The sequence below is a fragment of the Aethalodelphis obliquidens genome, unplaced genomic scaffold, assembly GCF_003676395.1.
Source record: "Aethalodelphis obliquidens isolate GAN/ISIS:26980383/991018 unplaced genomic scaffold, ASM367639v1 scaffold4, whole genome shotgun sequence".
In the NCBI taxonomy this organism is placed as follows: Eukaryota; Metazoa; Chordata; class Mammalia; order Artiodactyla; family Delphinidae; genus Aethalodelphis; species Aethalodelphis obliquidens.
Genome location: NW_020837948.1, coordinates 8,638,520 through 8,651,435, shown reverse-complemented (window position 1 = coordinate 8,651,435; position 12,916 = coordinate 8,638,520). Strand labels below are relative to the sequence as shown.

At 37.4% G+C, this 12,916-nt stretch overlaps 1 protein-coding gene across 11 annotated transcripts in view; it reads right to left on the bottom strand.

The window, feature by feature from the left end:
- Positions 1-12,916, bottom strand: part of RAPGEF6 (Rap guanine nucleotide exchange factor 6) — a 218,502-nt gene that overhangs the window by 186,829 nt on the left and 18,757 nt on the right. For 8 of the 11 annotated variants that reach the window (XM_027098353.1, XM_027098364.1, XM_027098327.1 and 5 more), the window contains exons 2-3: positions 5,560-5,630; positions 4,547-4,603 (exon numbers count right to left, since the gene is read on the bottom strand). The exons of 2 other annotated variants lie outside the window; for them this stretch is intronic. In XM_027098353.1, coding sequence (XP_026954154.1) covers positions 4,547-4,603; positions 5,560-5,630 — 128 coding nt within the window. Of the gene's footprint in view, positions 1-4,546; positions 4,604-5,559; positions 5,631-12,916 lie in introns of those variants that run through there. One more of the 11 variants, XM_027098317.1, reaches the window with a different exon arrangement.

Sequence of the window (12,916 nt, the reverse complement as noted above, 5' to 3'; positions counted from 1 at the left end):
AACCACTCTACATAGCACCCAGGATGAGCTTTCTGGGTGAATCCTATTGCCTACCATAAGAAAAAAGTATCATCAAGTTTCCAGAAGATACTTTAAAGTTCTTTATATCCATCCCTTCCATCTTCACAGAAGGAAGATACAAATGGCTGAAAATCTCCTACTTAAGGTTCTTTGTTTGGAAATTTTACTTTCTAATTCTTTTGAAACATGACTTTTGTACAAGAAGGAATAAAAATCAGTAAAAGAAAATTCTGCCCAAAATCAAGACAGAAGAAAGTTATGATTGGATGCTACCATAAGCCTCTAATTTTTATCTCACTTTGCTGAAACAGTCACAAAGTTGTCAGCAAATTCTACTATAAACGGAGGAAAAATCCTGAAATTCACTCCTACTACCAAGAGAGCCATGCCAGCTCACGAATCAGAAACTGTTCAAACCTTGCAGAGAATTCCACTCTCAGAGCAGTTTGGCAATGCATCTGATGAGTAAACACAAGGAAAGTGAAAGTCTTTTAACATGCGGCCATGCTATCTCCTTTCTCTTTGCAAGCAAATGAATCTAAGAATAATTTAGCCTAGAGAAGAGTGGCATATTTAATCTTGTCAGATCTTACTCCTTTCAAAGGCTTCACACTGCTCCTAAAATAAAGAACAAAAACTATTAAGGTGGTCTCCACCTGGCTCTCCACACCCCTCTCTTCCTGTTTCTTCCTCTCTGCTCGAAGCACTGAACATAGTGGTTTATTTTCACTCTTTCTATCATGCTGCTTCCCAGTTAAGGTCAACTATACACATTCTTTTCTCTGCTTCCACTAATCTCTGAATTTAAACTCTTTACTTAACTTCCACATTCATTTTTTAGAAATTCCTTTGTTTTATGATCAGCCAAATACAGATTTGGGTAACTCTTTATACTAATTTTTAAACAGCTTAACTGAGGTATAATCAATATACCACAAATTCACTCATTTTAAGTGCACAATTCAATGACTTTTATGATATTGAAAAGAACTGTGCAAACATCACCACAAAGAGATCTCTTATGCCTCGTTTGCAGTCAATCCCTGCCCCAGGTAACCAATAACCTGCTCTATCTCTATAGATTTGTCTTTCCTGGACAGTTCGTATAAATGGAATCATGTAATATGTGATGTTTCTATCTTGCTTCTTCCATTTAGCATAATATGCTTGAGGTTTGTCCATGTTGTAGTGTGTAGCAGCATTTTATCCCCTTTTACACTGCCAAATAGTATTCCACTATACAGATGCAGAGCATTTTATCTATCTATTCACTGAACAATTTAATTATGTCGAGTTTTAGGCTAGTATGAATAGTGCTACTAAGAACATCTATGTACAGTCTCTGCACGTGTTTTCATTTCTCTTGGGTAAATATGTAAAAGTGGAATTACTAGGTCATATGGTAAAATTTTAAGAAACTGCCAAACTGTTTCCTAAAGTGGCTATACTTACATCTGCACCACAAATATATGACGATTCCAGGTGTCACCATATCCTCACCAACACTTGTTATGTTTAGACTGCAGATACTTTTTTTTTTAACATCTTTATTGGAGTATAATTGCTTTACAATGGTGTGTTAGTTTCCACTTTATAACAAAGTGAATTAGCTATACATATTTCCCCATATCTCCTCTGTCTTGCATCTCCCACCCTCCCTATTCCACCACTCTAGGTAGACACAAAGCACCGGGCTGATCTCCCTATGCTATGCGGCTGCTTCCCACTAGCTACCTATTTTACATTTGGTAGTGTATACATGTCCATGTCACTCTCTCACTTCGTCCCAGCTTACCCTTCCCCCTCCCCATGTCCTTAAGTCCATTCTCTACATCTGCGTCTTTATTCCTGTCCTGCCCCTAGGTTCTTCAGGACCTTTTTTTTTTCTTTTTAGATTCCATATATATGTGTTAGCATACACTATTTGTTTTTCTCTTTCTGACTTACTTCACTCTGTAGGACAGACTATAGGTCCATCCACCTCACTACAAATAACTCAATTTTGTTTCTTTTTATGGCTGAGCAATATTCCATTGTATCTATGTGCCACATCTTCTTTACCCTTGACTGCAGCTACTTTTTAAAATATATTTTTAATTGAAGTAACACTGGTTTACAACATATGTTTCATATGTACAGGGCTTCCCTGGTGGCGCAGTGGTTGAGAGTCCACCTGCCAATGCAGGGGACACGGGTTCGTGCCCTGGTCTGCGAAGATCCCACATGCCGCGGAGTGGCTGGGCCCGTGAGCCACGGCCGCTGAGCCTGGCCGCACAGCCATGGCCGTCTGGAGCCTGTGCTCCGCAATGGGAGAGGCCACAACAGTGAGAGGCCCGCGTACCACAAAAAAAACAAAAAAACATATGTACATTGTATTTCTACTTCTGTATACCCTACAGCATGCTCACTATCAAAAATTTAGTTTCCATCCATTACCATACAGGTGATCCCCTTTACCCATTTCGCACGCCTGCAACTGTAGCTATTCTAATGGGTGTAAAGTGAATATCTCATTAATTTTTGTGTGTGGTGTAAGATAAGAATCTAAATTAAGTTTTTGCATATAAACACTCAATCACCCCAGCACCATTTGTTGAAAAAACTATGCTTTCCCAATTGAAATGCTTTAGTACCTTCATCAAAAATAAACTGTTCACTGGTGGTTCCTTTTTAATACTCAGTTGTGTTATACCCACATTGTGTGCACATCTTAGCTACACAGCTACAAGGCCATTAAAAATAAAGCACACAGAAACTGTTTATAAATATAAGGGTTTATTTCTGGGTTCTCAATTCTGTTCCACTTATCTATAAATCTGTACTTTTCCCTGATAGCACTTAAATATGTGCAGCTATTTTAATTAACTTTCTCTCCCCCACTATACAATAAACTCATAAGGACAAATCCCGTTTCTTCCCACCACTCTACACCAGGCTAAGCATAATGTATAGCAGACAAACATTTAATAGTAAGTGAATGAATCAACAAATGAACAAATAAAGCTATTAAAATCCATATGAATCCAGTACTTAGAAATAATGACAAACGCAGTGTGCAATGAAACACTGAAGTTAATACCATTTCTCTATACCAGCTGCATACATATAATGAAAGAGATCACTGTTGCCAAAATTTTTGGAAGAAAAACAGAGAAGAATATCTTCATAATCTTGAGGAAGGGAAAGATCTTGTTTTTTTAAACAGGACATGAGAAGCACTAATCACAAGCGGAAAAACTGAGAAAGTAAGAAATTTCTTCTCTTCAAAAGATGCCATTAATAGAGTAAAAAAAGCAAGCCACACAGTGGGAGAAGATATTCACAACTTATGTACCCAACAAAGGACTCAGATATAGAATTCATAAAAATTTTCTACAAATCAATAGAAATAAGATAGCCCAACTAAAACATGGTCAAAAACTTGAATCAGGAGATCATAAAAGAGCTATCCAAATAGCCCATAAAAACATGAAAATCATTCATCATCATTAGTAAGCAGGAAAACAAAAAACAAAATCACGAGGTAAAATGAAATACATATTTTAGATTCTAATGTTACAAGCTCCTGGGACTTCCCTAGTGGCACAGTGGTTGAAAGTCCACCTGCCAATGAAGGCAACACAGTTTCGATCCCTGGTCCAGCAAGATCCCACATGCCGCGGAGCAACTAAGCCCGTGCACCACAGCTACTGGGCCTGAGCTCTAGAGACCATGAGCCACAACTACTGAAGCATGCGTGTCTAGAGCCCATGCTCCGCAACAAGAGAGGCCACCGCAACGAGAAACCCACACACCGCAACAAAGAGCAGCCCCTGCTTGCTGCAACTAGAGAGGGCCTGCACTCAGCAACAAAGACCCAACACAGCCAAAACTAAATAAATAAAATAAATAAATTTATTAAAAAAAAAGAATCTCTTAAATTTGAGCATGTGCATTTCCAATGCTTTTATTCCCAAGAATATTCCCAAGAAGAATGAGTAAATAGAGGTACAAAAACACATGAATAAAATATTCATAGAAACTTACTATTCATGATAGGGAAAAACTGGAAACAACCCAAATATTTAATAATAGTGGGAAGGATAAACAAACTATGTTATTTTCACATAACTGTATACTGTTAAGCACTGAAAAAGAATGAATGCAAAAACATGGAAGAATCTGCAACATTTGTGAAGTATAAAAAGCCTGACCAACAGATTTTTATCTATATGAAATTTACAGAGACAAAACTAATCTAAGGTGACAGACATCAGAACTAGATTACCTTTCCAAGACAGTTGACTAGAGCCTTCTGAAGAGCTGATATGTTCTACATATTCGCTGCATAGTAGTTACACAGGTGTATATATTTATTAAACTTCATTGCACTGTACACCTTCTGTGAGCCCTATGTACATTATATTTCATAGTTTAGGAATATATTTCAATCTCCTCTACAGAAACTGTTCCAGAATCAAATGAATTTCAATGCTAACAATCTAAATTTTAAACATTAATTTAAGCTAATTATGGAAATACTTACCAAAAAAGAACTTGATTGCCACTGTATCTCTCATAGCGTGCTCTCGCAGACATTAATCTAACATATTTTTTAAAAAGTAAAAAATTTTAAAATTATTCTATTTGAATTGTCTCAAAAATTGTTATAATTACAACAGAAAATTATCAGATCTATCACTAAATTTTTCACTGGAGTTTAAAAATATGATCACACACACACAAATCTGTTGAATAAATATAAATTTGCTTGTATTTAAAAATACTTTACTACTAATGCCCTAGTTTTTTCTTTCTTCTTGATATACTTACTTGACATATACTAATATCTAAATTATGTTACACAGAAAACAGAAAATAATAAATTCCAAACAATTACATTTAGAATCTGGTCCATAGCCAGAAACTTAAAGAATAGCCAGAAAAAGTGATAAGTAAGCTGGTCATGGAAGAAAAACACAGTTTAATTAAAATACTATGCAAAGTTATAATAGTTAGTGCTTATAGCACTCAAAAGTATCTTTACAAATATAATCACAATGAGACAAGGTAGCAGGAGAGAAAACTCATTTTACAGAATAGAAAAATGAGGTTCGGAAGGTTTATGGGTACTGTCCATAGGAGCTTATGCCAAATCAAGAGTCTTGTTTCTTCCACTTTAATATAACACTACATCATACCATGCCCATCTCAAGCATTTGATACAATAAATATCAATACAAACTACAAAGAGAAAGTTCTGTTTTCACTAGCTAGCACAAACTGAGCACTGCACTTTGCTTTAAATATTCTCATTTAATCCTCGAAATGCTGCAACAAAGGTAATCTTTTTATCCCTATTTTATGGAAGACAAAACTGTAGCTTAGATGTTAAGACTTGCTCAAAGTCCCAGGGCTAAGGAAAACTGGAATGAGAAAGGCCCATTTCTTTGCATATCCTATAAAAAGCCCCTAAATGATTTGGTCCCTGCAACTATCTATCCAAACTCATTTGAATAACTCCTTAGCACATGCTCTTAAACACAGCATCACACTTACCTAAGCTGATGTTCCCTGAGATTTGATAATATTTCCATTCCATGAAGATAAGAATAAATAGTATTTAAGTCCTGTAGAACAGAAAAGACTTTAGATTAATTTTCAAATATACTTTTTAAAATATGATATCCCACAATTCTGATTTTAAGCAAACAACCATTTATGACACAACTGTTAACTACAGAAGAGTCACAAAATCTCTGAATTACAATAGACCTGAAAAGGTTTAGAAGAGTTCCCTCAACTCACACAGGAACCCCTCCTCAGCATGGCTGACAACCTCTACTCAAACAATGCCAAAAAACTCATTATTTCATATAAAAGTCTATTTCATTTCTAAACAGATGCAATCTTTCCTTTTTAGTGACCTCCAAATATTTGAAAACAGTTATCTTGTCTTCTTTTAAGTCTTTTTTTTTTTTCCTCCAAATAACGAAGTCTAAATATTTGCAGGTTCCAGATCTTTAAGCATCCTAACTGATCTCCTCTGGAGATGATTCTGTTTGTCAATATTCCTCTTAAAATATGATTTTCTAAAAAAAAAACTCTTTTCAAACAGACTCAAGGTGGTATTAATCTACCACTAAACAAAACTGAAATCCAATGGGACAATGCTATTGTTCACTCTCTGAAAGAACTGGGGAACATTTCTCTAGCCCTCATTCAGATAATTAGATATTAATAAACCCAGGTTAATAACGTATAGTAGTATAGTATAACCTCAGCTAAGAGCAATGGCATAGCAAAAGGAAAGTGTGGAAGCAGGGAACATTCCTGACAGAAAAGAGTATTTTACCACAGAACGCTGATGCACAGTGATTATTAAGAAGCTTAAATTCTCTATGTAAAATTTACCTCCTTATTCTCTTACAAGGAGTAATGCCTTTATACCAGGGCAGACTGCTCCCAAACACTACTCTCTTTGATATATAACAAGAGAATTATCAAATGACAGAGAGAAAAAAAGAAAAGACACATAAGACAACCTGTTTCCCCAATATGCTACTAAGACAACAAGGAAGCTCTAAGAAAAAAAGCAATAATCTCTGATTCCAAAGCTTACAACTGCCAATTAACCATGATGGATTCAATGACCACAAACATCTCTGCTAAATCCTTACCAAAATAAGAGGGAAAAAGATTTTTAAGTATATATATATATATATAAAAAGAGATGAATAGATTAAAAGAGGAAACCATAGCAAATGAGTCTATAGACCTAAAAAAGGTCTATAAAATTCTATAAGACAGCAGATGGAGCAGTGATATGATAAACTGTACTTCCAAAGAGGACTACAATGATATGTCTTATCCCATATGCTCTTTTGCAATGAGACCTTGTCACTCCCTCAGCGAAAGTAGGAATCTAGGTGCCCTCCGCATGGATCTGGGTTGGTCCTGTGATTTGTTCTGACCCAAAGAATGTGCCAGAAGTGAGGTCGTGTAACTTCTAAGATTCAAATACCCTGAGAGCACCAATGTTGTGAGGAAGCCCAAAATAGCCTCATTGAAAGAGAAAGGCCACATGAAACAGCACCAAGGAACCGGATATGTGATTCCTTCTTAGACCAGACCAGCTACCAGCTGAATAGAACTAAGAGAATGATCCAAGTCGAGGTTCTGTGGGGCAAAAGAAACAACCTCCTAGCCAAAACTTTCTGAGTTGAGGTCAGAAACAGAGTCCTGGAAAAAGTCTGGCTCATAGTGACCTCACTGAGCCTACAGACCCCCCTAATAATCTTGTCTCTCTCCACTCCCCAAGTTTATAACTAGAATTTTTTTATCTGGCAGTTAGACTAACTCCCACAAAGGAACCTATGTTGTCATAGTGGAAAAAGTCAAGTGGAAACCTCTGAAATTGCCCCATTCCCCAGAACAAGATAGTAAATAAGACAACATTGCTTTTCCAAAGAGGCAAAGAAGCAAAGACTAGGTCCGCCAGTAAGGGCTTAAAAGTATGCAGGGGTGACAGTCCTTCTCATGCATCATCTGCAAAAATCAGACAGATCCTAAAAAACAACTATAGACTGTCATACACTTAACCAAATTTTAGCTCTGGGCACAGCTGCAAGTCCCAGACATAATATTGTTGAAGGAATGATTAATTAAGCTTCAGGTATTGATTTGGTGAATGTATTCTTTTCCATTCCAGTTACTAAAGTAAAAAGTACAAGAAACAGTTGGCAGTTGTGCAGGACAATATTAACTTACAGTTTTGCCTAGGGCTATTGCAACTTTCTCAGTCTCTACCATAATATAACTTGAAGCCATCTAGACCACCTAAGACATTATATATGTATTTTGCTGACTGAACAGAATGAACAAGAGAATGAGCAAGGAGTGGCTGGTACCCTGGAGTCTTGGGTAACACACTTGAACTCCTGGAAGTGAGATATTAACTCTATGAGGGCTCAAAGACCTGCCACTTCAATGTTTTCGGGGGTACAGTGTCAGAAGTATTACAAAACATCCCTTCAAAAGTAAAAGACAACTTTTGAGACTTCAGCTTTCATTCAAGATGGAATAAGAGGGATTGGACTTACCTTCCATCTAAAACAACTAAAAATCATAATAAATAAATGAAACATTTTTCAAGAGATAAGACATTACGAATGAGGTGATTCATATAATTATCATACCTTACTACCTGGTTGTATCTTGAGAAGAAGTAGCTGGCCACCTGCAGACTAGAAGGTAGCTCAAGTTTGCAGAGCCAGACAGAGAGGGCACATACTACACAGAAAGAAAGAATGTTCTGAAAACCTACAGAAGGTCTCACTTGAGTCTAGGTTGAGTACTGATCTTTCCATGTACGTGAAGAAATACCTGAACTCAGGGAAAGAACCATCTGAAAGGATTAGAGTAGTGGTCCTCAATCAAGACTGATTTTGCCCCCTGGGTGACATAGTGATATCTGGAGACATTTGGGGTTGTCATAATTTTCAGAGGGGAAGGTGGGGCACTACTAGCATCACATGACTATAAGCCAGAGATGCTGCTAAATATCCTATGATGCCCAAGACAAGGCCCCAGAATAAAGGATTCTCTGGGCCAAAACATCAACAGTTCTGAGGTTTAAACTTCTTGGATTAAAGGGAACAATACCCAAAACTCACACAGGGACCAGAGGAGTTACTATTCCCACCAGGGAGAGTGGAAAAATCTCATAATTCAGAATGCATTTAGTAGAGTACTCAAAAGCCTTTGGATTCAGTACTGGGCAAAATTAACACTGCACTAAATGCTACTCTGGTGCTACGTAGCATAGCTCAAAAAAGAGCCCCAAAGGGTCATATGATTTCCAAATTACCTGTGTCCCAAAAGAATATTTACAGGAAATAAAATATACCCAGCACATAAAAAAGTAAAATTCACAATCTCTGGTACTCCATTAAAAATCACCAGGCATGAAAAGAAACAGGAAAAATGACCCATAAGGAGGAGAGAAAAAATCAACACCAACTCAGTAATTACCAGATAACAGAATTAATACAAAAAGATATTTAAAAACTTACTGAAACTATATTCCATATGTTCAAGAAAATATAGAAAAGATTAACTATATAACAAGGGACACTAAAAAAAAATTCCAGAGATGAAAACAACACTGAGATGTAAAATACACTGGATGGGATAAGTGACACATTAAGACACTGTAGAAGAAAAGATTTAAAAACTTAAAGACACAAAAATAGAAATAAAAAATAAAATACATGGGGAAAGGAGATCAAGATGGTGGAGTAGGAGGAGTCAGAGCTCACCTCCCCCAGTGAACACATCAAAAATACATCTATTGTACATGTGGGGCAACTCTCACTGAAAACAAACTGGAGACTGGCAGAAAGGCTCTTATACAACCAAGGCTGTAATGAAAGATCCACATGAAATCAGGTAAGAAAAGAGGAGAAGCAATCAGGTGAGGACCTGTGCCCCTAGGAGGGGATACAGCAGAGGAGGGGGACTGCATGGGCTCAGAGACCCTCCCCAAACAGTGAGGGGTGTGAACCACATATTAGGAAACCCAGCCCTGGGGTCCAACACCAGAAAGATAAGTCCTCTTCTTGGCTGACTTGAAGACCAGTGGGACTAGCAGGGGCTGTGAGAAATCTAGACGTTGCTAGTGAAGAGCACCCACGTGCTTGGTTTCTCTCAAAACAGGGTGGAGAAAGCAACTGAAAATGCCAGGTACTTTAGCTGGCTTCCTGCATCTGCCCAAACGTGCACCCTGGCTCATGCTGAGGGCCGCTTCAGCCCCTCTTGCTCCATGGCACAGCTCCCCACTAGGGTGAAGGCTGCCATAGCCAAGTAGAGTAGACAGCTATGGCAGACAGAGCCAGCCCAGACCCAGCACTGCATCTGAATGGGGTGAGGGCAACCATTACTGGCATTCGTGGGGACAGCAGATCAGAAGCAGTCTGGAATTCCAGTGTGCTGGGACTGCCCCAGTGTGCACCTTGACCCATATCGACTGCCCACTCTGGCCTCTCATGGTCCAGCACTGCTACCTTCTGGGGTGAAAATGCCGAGGTTGCTGGGGGGGAGCACACACTTAGAGAAAATGGAACCAGTTCAGATTTAACCTTCAGGACTTCTGCTCTCGAACACTTGAAACTTGGGACAAGGATGCTGATTCCTGCCACTTGTATTTAACATAGTATTGGAAGTCCTAGTCACAGCAATCAGACAAGAAAAAGACATAAAAGGCATCTAAATTGGAAGAGAAGAAAAACTGTCACTATCTGCAGATGATGTCATATTTTATATAGAAAACTCTATAAAATTTCCACCAAAAAAACTTTCCACCAAAAAAAAACTTTCCACCAAAAAGAATAAATGAATTCAATAAAGTTGCAGAATATAAGATTAATATACAGAAATATGTGGCTTTTCTATACACTCATAATGATGAACTATCAGGAAGAGAAAGCAAGGAAACAATTGCATTTGAAACTGCATGAAAAGAATAAAATATATAGGAATAAACTTGACCAAGGAGGTGAAAGATCCATATGCTGAAAACTATAAAACACTGATAAAGGAAACTGAAGATGATACAAAGAAATGGAAAGATATCCTGTGCTCATGGACTGGAAGAATTAATATTGTTAAAATGTCCATACTGGGCTTCCCTGGTGGCGCAGTGGTTGAGACTCCGCCTGCCGATGCAGGGGACATGGGTTCGTGCCCCGGTCCGGGAAGATCCCACGTGCCACACAGCGGCTAGGCCCGTGAGCCATGGCCGCTGAGCCTGCGCGTCCGGAGCCTGTGCTCTGCAACGGGAGAGGCCACAACAGTGAGAGGCCCGCATACCGCAAAAAAAAAAAAAAAAAAAAAAGTCCATACTGCCCAAAGCAATCTACAGATTTAATACAATCCCTATCAAAATACCCATGACATTTTTCACAGAACTAGAACAAATAATCCTAAAACTTATATGGAACCACAAAAGAACCTGAATAGCCAAAGCAACCTTGAGAAAAAAGAACAAAGCTTGAGGTATCATGCTCCCTCACTTCAGACTATACTATAAAGTAACAGTAATCAAAACAGGATGATACTGGCTCAAAAAAAGGACACATAGATCAATGAAATGGAATAGAGAGCCCAAAAATAAACCCACATACCTATGGTCAATTAATCTAAGTTAAAGGGGGCAAGAATATTCAATGGGGAAAAGACAATCTCTTCAGTAAGTCATGCTGGGAAAACTGGACAGCTACATGTAAAAGAATGAGATTAGGACATTTCCTCACACCATATACAAAAATAAACTCAAAATGGATTAAAGACCTACCTGTAATACCTGAAACCATAAACTCCTAGAAGAGAACATAGGCAGAACACTCTGACATAAATCACAGCAATATTGTTTTTTGTATCCTAAGGCAACAGAAACATAAGCAAAAATAAACAAATGGGACCTAATTAGACATAAGAGCTTTTGCACAGCAAAGGAAACCATCAACAAAACAAAAAGACAATTGACCGCTGAATGAGAGAAAATATCTACAAATGATATGACCAACAAGGTGTTAATATCCAAAATATATAAACAGCTCATATAATTCAGTATCAAAGAAACAACCCAATGAGAAAATGGACAGAAGAAAAAGACATGAAAGACATTTTTCCAAAGAAGATATACAGATGGCCAAGAGGCATATGAAAAGATGATCAGCAACACTAATCATCAGAGAAATGCAAGTCAAAACCATAATTATATACCACCTCACTCCTGTCAGAACAGCTATCAGCAGAAAGATCACAAATAACAAATTCTGGCAAAGATGTGGGGAAAAGGGAGCCCTAGTAAGGAAAGGGAATATAAATTGGTGCAGCCACTACGGAAAACAGTATGGAGCTTCCTTCAAAAACTAAAAATAGAACTACCGTTAAGATCCAGCAATTCCACTTCTAGGCTTACATCTGAAGAAAATTAAAACACTAATTCAAAGAGGTACATGCACCCAATGTTCATAGCAGCATTATTTACAACAGCCAAGATACAGAAGCAACTAAGTGTCCATCAACAGATGAATGGATAAAGAAGACGTAATATGCGTACGTATGTGTGCGCTCACACACACACACATATATACACACAATGGAATACTGCTCAGCCACGAAAAGGAATGAAAGTTTGCCATTTGTAATAACATGGATGGACCTGGAGAGTATTATGCTTAGTGAAATAAATCAGACAGAGAAAGACAAATACTGCATGTTATCACTTACATGTGGAATCTAAAAAGTAAAACAAATGAATACATATAACAAAACAGAAACAGACTCATGGATATAGAGAACAAACTACTTGTTACCAGTGGGGAGAGAGGCAAGATAGGGGTAGGAGATTAAAAGGTACAAACTACTAAATATAAAATAAATAAGATACAAAGATGTAATGTACAGCACAGGGAATACAGCCAATATTTTATAATAACTTTAAATGGAGTATAATCTACAAAAATACTGAATTGCTATGTTGTATGTATGATCTAACACTGCATAATATTGTAAATCAACTATACTTCAATTAAAAATATAAATAAATAAAACACAGGGAGAAAATATGGAAAAAATATCAACAGAGCACAAAAATGTGAACAGTAGGACAGGCATCAACTTTAAGCAGGCCTAACAGAAGTATAACTGGAGTCACTGTGAAGAAGACAAAGAACAAAAAAACAATTTGGAGAATGGTGGAAAATCTTCCATATTTGATAAAAACTATAAACTTGCACATCCATGAAGCTCAACAAAACCCAAGCACAAGAAATATGAAATAAACAACTGCAAAGATCATAATCAAATTGCTTAAAAAAATGATAAAATTATAAAAGCAGCTAAAGAAGAT